Source organism: Vicia villosa, linkage group LG1, assembly GCF_029867415.1.
Source record: "Vicia villosa cultivar HV-30 ecotype Madison, WI linkage group LG1, Vvil1.0, whole genome shotgun sequence".
NCBI classification, from domain to species: domain Eukaryota; kingdom Viridiplantae; phylum Streptophyta; class Magnoliopsida; order Fabales; family Fabaceae; genus Vicia; species Vicia villosa.
In genome coordinates this window covers 121362000-121370734 of record NC_081180.1, presented here as the reverse complement: position 1 = coordinate 121370734, position 8735 = coordinate 121362000, and the positions used below count along the sequence as shown (strand labels likewise).

Genomic DNA, 8735 nt, shown 5'->3' with positions numbered 1-8735 from the left:
GCTTCAACCTTGAGCTTCAAGCAAGGCACCAAAAAAACAATTATTTTCCCTAGTTAGTTCCCCGAACTACATTAAGCTCTGACTTCCACTAGGGATATGTAGGCATGAGGTTCACAAGGAATCTCAGCGAGCTAATAAAATACCAAAAATAGTCAGTCTGTCTGTCTGTCTGTCTGTCTTTTCAAATCAAATCAATTCCTTCTCCTAACACAAAGGAGAAACTTTCCCAATCATTAGCAGCAAACACAATCACAATGACACAGAGAAGGTTCCTGTAGAGTACTACAGATATGTAGGGTGTTTAAACGCTTCCCTATGTATAACCGACCCCCCGGACTCCAGAATTTCTAGTCTAGGTGAAATCCCCACACTTAGCAAACTCCTAGGGTTTAGTTGAGATCTTTTTTCCCCTTTCCTACTCGTAGGACAATAAGAAAGTTCGTGTGATATCGTAGGAAGAACTGAAATAAAATTCATCCCGCCACGGGCGCATTCTCCTTCCAAATTTCGCGTGAAGGGTCTAGCGTGCCGTCCTCCCAAGTGAAACGGGGAGGTAAAAGAAAACGACACCACAAGATGGATGTTATTGATCTCCCTTGTGTGGGAGGGAGATTTACTAGGTTAAGCGGGAACGGTCATGCTATGAGTAGATTGGATCGGTTCTTGTTATCTGATAATTTGATTTCTCTTTGGAAGTTAGATAATCAGGTTGTGGACAAAAGAGTTTTATCGGACCACTCTCATGTGTGGTTGAAATCAGGAGGTAGTGATTGGGGATCCAAACCTTTTAGGTTTAACAACGGGTGGTATAAACATAAGGACTTTGATTCTTTTGTGAGGAAGGAGTGGAGCTTGATGACTATCAAAGGAAAAGGAGATTACGCGTTATATGAGAAATTAAAAAGTCTCAAACTGACATTAAAGGAGTGGAATAAAGAAGTTTTTGGTTGGTTAGACTTGAGGATCAAAGAAAAAATAGATGAACAACACGAATTGGATCAGTTCTTAATTTTAAATGCTGGAGGTGATGCTTCTGGTGATGTCGAGGCCAGAAGAGTAGCTGCTGACGTAATTTGGAACAAGTTGGAGTTGAAAGAAGGATTGCTTAGGCAGAAGTCTGGTCAGAAATGACTTAAGGAAGTAGACCTTAATACTAAATTCTTTCACAGTTCAATAAAGGAGAGGGTAAGAAGGAACTCCATTAGTGTGGTTGCAACGCCTAATGGTCCGATGGAGGGAGTTTAAGAGGTCAAATTCCACATTCATGATCATTTTGAAATTTTTTATAAAGAACCTTGTAAAGTCAGACCATTTCCTATTGGCATTGATTTTAAAAGGCTGGAGGTAGAAGTGGATGCTAGGAAGGAGTGTCCTTTCACTGCTGATGAGATTAAACAAGCAATTTGGAACTATGATGGTTACAAAATGCCAGGACCTGGATGATATTCATAAATTCGTAGTCAATTTCCATGAGAAGGTTGTATTAAAAAAAGGCTTGCACTTCCTTTTTTATAACGTTAATTCCGAAAGTGTTGACTCCTCAATCCCTATCGGAGTATCGGCCCATATGTCTTGTAGGGAGTCTTCACAAAATTCTGTCAAAGCTCCTTGCTGGAAGGCTTAAGGAGGTTATTGAGATCTTGATATTTGTCAAAAAAAGTGCTTTCATAAAAAACATAAACATTTTGGATGGCATTTTGATGGTTAATGAAGTGATGGATATGGCTAAGAGAGAGGGGTCGAAGTGCTTAGTTCTGAAGGTTGACTTTGAGAAAGACTATGATTGTGTATGTTGGAATTTTCTAAGATATGTCATGAAGAAGATGGGTTTCGGTAACAAATGGTTAAGATGGATGGAGGCTAGTGTGTTTACGAGTTCTATGGCCATTATTGAGAACGGGAACTGCACCAAAGACTTACAAAGTTAAGTGTGTCTTACAACAAGGAGATCCCCTATCTCCTTTTTTGTTTGTTATCGTCATGGAAGGACTAACAAGCCTTATGGAGAAAGCATCGAATCTTGAGTAGTACAAAGGGTTTCAGTTCAGTGATAATGCTGTAGACATTCTTCACTTTGTAGACGACACTATCATACTGGGTGACGGTGGTGTTCAAAATCTTTGGAGCTTGAAGGCGATTCTAAGGGGGGTTGAATAGATGGTTGGGCTTAAAGTTAATTTCTATAAAAGCAATATATATGGGATTAACTTAAGCGATAATATCCTTCAGATGTCGTCTACTTTTATGACTTGTGGAATATGTGATTCTTCGTTCAAGTTCTTAGGCGTTATGGTGGGAGACAACCCAAAAGAGGTGGGAATGTGGAAAGATGTGATTAGAAATATTAGGAGAAGACTAGACAAGTGGAGTGGGAGATTTATTTCTATAGGAGGGAGGGTGGTTTTGATAAACTCTATTTTGAATGCAATCCCTTTATATTCGCTCTCGTTTTATCGTGCCCCAGGGAAGCTATTAGACGAGATCAAAAATATTCAAATAAGATTTTTATGGAGGGGGTGGAAGGAGGTAGAGGGATTAATTGGGTAAGTTGGCGCAAAGTTTGCAAACCGAAAGAAGAATGTGGGTTGGGCATTCAAGATATTGACAACATGAATGTTTCACTCCTTATGAAATGGAAGTGGAGAATCTTAAAAGAGGAAAATGCTATATGGTCAAAGCTGCTTAAACATAGATACATCAATCCGAAGGTGAATATGTTTGTCAATGATAAGGGTGTTTTAATGAAAAGAGATTCCATATGGTGGCGCGATTTAATTTTGATCAATGACTGTGAAGGCTCCAAGGGCCAATCAATTTCAGATTTGTTTCATTGCAGGGTTAAAACAGGTGATAACTCGTCGTTCTGGTTCAGCAGGTGGGTGAGGAATCAAGACATATCAGAAGCTTATCCGGAATTGTATGCCAAAGTTGCTGCTTTGTTTATGTCTATTGCGAATGCATCTTTTTGGGACGGGGTGGATTGGGTGTGGGTTTCCGGTCATTGGCTGCGTGAAGAGGATGATGATGATAGAGAAAGATGCTCATTATGCTGCTAGATGATTTCCGCAGCTATCCATGGAGAATTTGGGCATAGACGTTTCTTTTTGGGCAGCGGACGAGGATAAGGGGTTCTCTGTTAAAGGGTGTGCCGCTGAATTTAGGAGAGTAGAGAATGGTGAGGGGCTGCAGGTTGAGGATAGGGATTGCAACTGTGTTTTTTGTTTTCAAGGTATGGAGAACTCCAATCACCTTTTTAATAGTTGCCCTTTTACAAGAAGGATTTGGACCAAAGTTGGAGAGTGGTTAGGGGATTCGGTTAAATTGTCGAATTCCGAATTGAGGAAGTTTTTGGATCACTTTGACAAAATTTAGGCGGTAGACAAAAGATTAACTGTAGGAGTAATATGGGTTGCAGTTTTGTGGAACCTGTGGGTGATGATAAACGCTATCTTGTTCAAAGGTAATGTATTTAACGTTGACGAGTGCTTTAGCGCTATCGTGCTAGCTTTTTGGAAATGGTTTATGCCAGTTAATAATTCTTCTACGGCTTGTAATTTCAATTTTTGGAACATTTTACCTCTGTCTTGTATAAAGAGGTAAAGTTTCGTCCGTTGTACCTATTGTGATTAATACCATTTGAAGAAAAAATGTTTATTTGTATATGATTCCGTGGGTATATGATTATGTGGATATACAAATAAACATTTTTTCTTCAAATGGTATTATAAAATCTATATAAATATTGTGGATATACAAAGAAATAGATAGAAACATAAAGATATACAAATAAACATTCTTTCTTTTTTTATAGAAAAATTCATCTCTAATTCTTATTTTGGTTTTTTAATATCTCTATGTTTTTATCTATTTCTTTTATGTTTCCATTTCTTATTTTCTCTTGTGAAGCCTAAAAATTCATTTGCAGAAGTTACAAAGAACTTGGGACCTCGTTCTCAGGAAGTGAAGGGCGACGGAAATACGCCTTATCGGTTGAACTTCTATGCAGAGGAAGAAGATGTGCATAGATATGAGAAAGCTTATGTTGGGATAGTGAAGAATCTGAGGAAGGCATACAATATGAAGATGATTTTTCATGATGAGGGTCTGTTCTCAAGCAGAGTAACGCCTTTGGGTGCAAACTATTACCTTCTCGAGTATCTTGTTGATGGAGAGATCATAGACTTGATTGAGGAGCATAAGGTTTGATGGTGGCAATGGTTCGAGAAAGCAAGATTGTGGCAACCTAATGATGTTGACCCTGAGAGGGTAATATGGATAAGGTGTTCCAGAATTCCTTGTCGTGCTTGAAGCTCTAGTTTCTTTGAGTTCATATCAGTAACATTGGGTTCTTATGTTAACTTTGATGTCAACACCTTGACGAATTTTAGTATTGACGCGACAAGGATCAAGATAAGAACCAAGTGTGTTTCGGTTATTAATGAGGCTCTAAATGTTCAGATCAATGGTTCTACATTAAGAATAATTATGGGGGAAGAGGTACAAAAACCGCCTGAACTTACGAGTAGAAGGGAGGCTTCTGACACTGATATAGAATCTAGTGAGGGTATGATGGAATACAGCTCCGGTGAGGATGAGGATGAGGATAGCTTCACTGGAACCGAAGAGGCGACATAATTTGAAAAGGAGGGAGTTAGTGACGTGGAAGGGACTTGTGATAGAGTCAAGGAAGCGCTGCAGACTACACCTATCGTTGTTTAATTCACGGCCTCTCAGAATGTCTCACACATTAAGCTATAGAAGGTGCCTCCTACAAAAAAGTTGTAATCTATTCTTTTAGGGACACGGATAATTTCAAGAAGTTCACAAAGACAACTCAGGTTTATTGTTAGTGACCGTTTGGACAACATTGGGCATAACGCGATGGTAACTAATAGCAGAGGTCCAATTACCTTTGATGATGCATGCAAAATTCTCAAAAGTATTAAGCCCAAAAGGAGTAAAGTTAGAAAGGTTAGTGATTTGGGGGATAAGATGGACTTCAAACCTTTATACTACGTGGTTCAGCTAAGCTCTAAGCAGAGGGGAGGATAGCATATCAACTGGTTCGCTCACTAATTTTAATTCCATGACAGATTCAAAAAAATTCAATGCAACTAATAAATTTCAAAGAATAATAACTCAGAGGTGGACAAGATGGTTTGAGACTCTATCTCTAAATAGGGTGTTATAAGCCATGAGAAAAAAGGAGTTTGTATCAAAGTTGTGGATGAGATGGAGGTAAGAGATAAGGAAGGGGTGGTTTCTAAGAGGGCGGATTTAATCAGGTTTGCATGAATCTTCTATTCTTCAATATCATAGGGGGTGGCAACAACATGAAGAGGAAGAGGATAAGCTTCATTCTCCAATCTGGTAATATTGACTTGTGCTTTCTTCAAGAAAGTTAATTTTTTTTGTTTTAATGATAAACTGGCTTGGTATTTTTTGGATAACAAGGAAGTGGTGTGGACAACTAGTGATTATAGGGGAGCATTAGAAGGAATGGTTATTCTATGGAGGAGGAATTATATCTCTCTCCCCCCTCTCTCTCTCTCTCTCTCAATTTTAGTTTTATTAAAGAGGAAGAGGATAAGCTTCATTCTCCAATCCGGTAATGTTGACTTGTGCTTTCTTCAAGAAAGTTAATTTTTTTGTTTTAATGATAAATTGGCTTGGTCTTTTTTGGGTAACAAGGAAGTGGAGTGGACAACTTGTGATTCTAGGGGAGCATTAGAAGGAATGGTTATTCTATGAAGGAGGAATTCTATCTATCTCCTCTCTCTTTCTCTCTCTCTCTCTCTCTCTCTCTCTCTCTCTCTCTCTCTCTCTCTCTCTCTCTCTCTCTTAATTTCAGTTTTATTAGTCCTAGATATGTAGGGATCAATGTTAATTTGAGAGGTGTGGATTATAACTTTTTCAATATGTATGCATCTTGTAATGCGGCTTCAAGGGGGTCTTTGTGGGGAAAGCTGATTGTTAGGAAGCAGTGTAGTATTAATGATGAATGGTGCCTTGGAGGTGACTTTAAGGAAGTGTGTTTTAGGGATGAAAGATTAGGAATTGGAGAAAACTTGCGGTAGATATATGGAAGACTTTAGATTCTTTATTGATCATATGGATCTTGTGGATATGCTGTGTGTTGGGGGAAGATTCACTTGGTTTTGAACGAGACAACTATGAGTAGACTTGGTAGATTCTTATTATCAAGTAAACAGATTCCTAAATGGAACATTATTAATCAAAGAGTAACAGTAGATATATCTCAGACTATTGTGCCATTTGGCTTAATTCGGAGAAAATTGATTGGGGGTCGAAGCCGTTTAGATTAAAAACACTTGGTTTAAGCATGAGGATTTCAGTTCCTTTATTAAAGATGAGTGGGCTAAGATTAAGGTGGAGGTGAGATGCGATTTATCATGTATGGGAAACTTAAATGTCTGAAATATTGCATTAGAGAGTGGAATCGTGACATTTTTGGTTGGATTGAATTGAACGTAGTAAGCATGTAAAAAACTTGAATGATTTGGATTGCTTGTTGATTGATAATCATGGAGGAGATATTAATAATCTTGTGAAAGATAGATGTAGTGTGACATGTGACCTTTGGAACACTTTAAACATGAAAAGAACATGCTGAAATTGAAATCTAGGTAACTTTGGTTGGATGAAGGTGACAAGAATTCATGTTTTTTCCATAATTCGTTGAAGGAGAGGTATAGAAGGAATGCCATAACATTAGTGGAAGGGTTAGACGGGAGAGTGGAGGGGGTGGAAGAGATAAATGAGGCCGTAAAGTTTCACTTTGAAGAGTTTTTCAAGGAAAGAATGGTGAACATACTTGTCCCAGAAGGCATTGTATTCAAGATCTTAAATGAACAAGATAAAATTTGGCTCAAGAGACCGTTTTCTGAAGGGGAAGTTAAGGATGTGGCATGGTTTTGTGATGGTAACAAAAGTACCGGTCCAAATGGATTTTCTTTGAAGTTTTTTCCAGAAAATTTAGGAGTTAATCAATGATGACGTTTTAAGATTAGTGTTGGATTTCCAAAATAAATCTAAGCTCACTGAAGCGTGTACTTCATATTTTTTAATTCTCATTATGAAGATTAATAATCCGCAATATTTATTTGAGTACATGCCCATTTTGTGAGTGCATACCTCATGTAGTTTATTTTGAGTGATGTCAAAACTAGGTCTTTATAAGTAGAATGTATTGGACGATATCCTCTTAGTCTAAGGTGCACTATTGCATGAAAATGTTTCCATAATTATTCTAAACTTGTTCATATGCATGTGGATCAAATTCACAAGTTAAAAACATTGTTTTGGGTGAGTATGCATTTCATAGGTCGATGCGTAGATCTTGGAGGTCAACCTCCACTTGGTGGAAAAATACTTGAAACATGCTTCCACGCATGCACTGACCTATGCACCGACCCAGAGATCGATGCACATAAGTCACATGATTTTGCCACACATGCACTAACCTATGCACCGACCCAAAGATCGACGCACAAAAGTCACATGCCGACGCATGGGAGGTAGAGGTTGACACATGCTGTGTTGAGCCAACACCATACCTCACTTCCTTGTGTAGGTCGACGCTTAGAAGTCCAGAGGCCGACCTCTCGCTCAATTCTGGGTATTCTTGTGCACGAATTTTCTAGTTTTTGCCACCTTTCTCACACACATATTAATACATTCATGCATCTTTTACCAAATAAATTTGAAACCTGAAAGAGACAAAATTGCTTCTCGTTTTCATTCTTTCCCTTGTTCATTCATCAAATACACATAATCTTTTTTGCTTGAGTGACCATAGATTGAGAGTGATAAAGTCCAATGTTAGGAATTTGTAGATTCCGATTGGGTGAAGAATTTTGGGGGATTCATTGAATAAAACCATTGGGTTTTTTCCTCCAAGATCGGATTTATTTGGGGGTTTTTGACAAGAATATTTAGATTTAATTCAGCCAAGTGAAAGCCTTGAAGAACAATGGGTTCGATCAAGGGAGTAACGGTAGACGAAGGATCAATCAAAGTTTTTGGGTGACAACAATTTGCGATTGCAATTCAGCCGAGTGAAAGCCTTGAAGAATATGGATTTGGTTAAGGGAGTAGCGGTAACCGGAGGATTAATTCGAGATTGTTGGGCGACTTGATCTCACTTAAGGTCAAGGGAATATAAGATAAAGAATTGACATCAAAATTAATGATCTCAATTCTCGTTTGGAAGTGGAGGGAAGACGTAGCCATAGCGATGACGAACGATGAACTGCCTAAACAAATTTTTGTGTTCCTCTCTCTCCCTATTTCTCTATTACTTGCTATTGATATTGGTTCACAATTGTTAACTCAATAATTAGTCCAGGTGTTAAATTGTGATACAAAACTTTTTTTTGTATAGAGAAATGTAATTGTCAATTGCAATTGGATTTCATAATCAACCACACTTAGATCACATTGGCTTGTTAACTATTGCACGCCAACTATTTGTGAAATATTTTGTTCATAACAACATTTGCACAACAAGTGTTCGACAAATGTTGAGTGTTTAATTGTTCAAACGAATATTTTTATAAAATCAATTGATTCAAGCCACTTCACATTTTTAACAACTCTCACATTTGTTAAAGGTTTAGCCACATATCTAATTCTATAAATATCGGTTCGGAATAGACGCAAGTCGATCCCGAAGCGCTTCCGCAAGCCATATTTGAAAACATCTTTAACAGAGA

General features: G+C 38.1%; 1 protein-coding gene across 1 annotated transcript; it reads left to right on the top strand.

Annotated features, from left to right (window-relative positions):
• Positions 1-576: 576 nt before the first annotated feature.
• LOC131653012 (uncharacterized) lies at positions 577-1443 on the top strand. The gene is made up of 2 exons (XM_058923038.1): positions 577-1120; positions 1292-1443. The coding sequence occupies exons 1-2, from the start codon at positions 577-579 to the stop codon at positions 1441-1443; spliced, it is 696 nt and encodes a 231-aa protein (XP_058779021.1).
• Positions 1444-8735: the final 7292 nt, after the last annotated feature.

Excerpts from the sequence above, each read along its gene's own strand:
- LOC131653012 (XM_058923038.1), top strand. The coding sequence starts at position 577 with ATGGATGTTATTGATCTCCCTTGTGTGGGAGGGAGATTTACTAGGTTA. Across the intron at positions 1,121-1,291 it reads ATTGCTTAGGCAGAAGTCTG|AACCTTGTAAAGTCAGACCA; the intron begins GTCAGAAATGAC and ends TTTTTTATAAAG.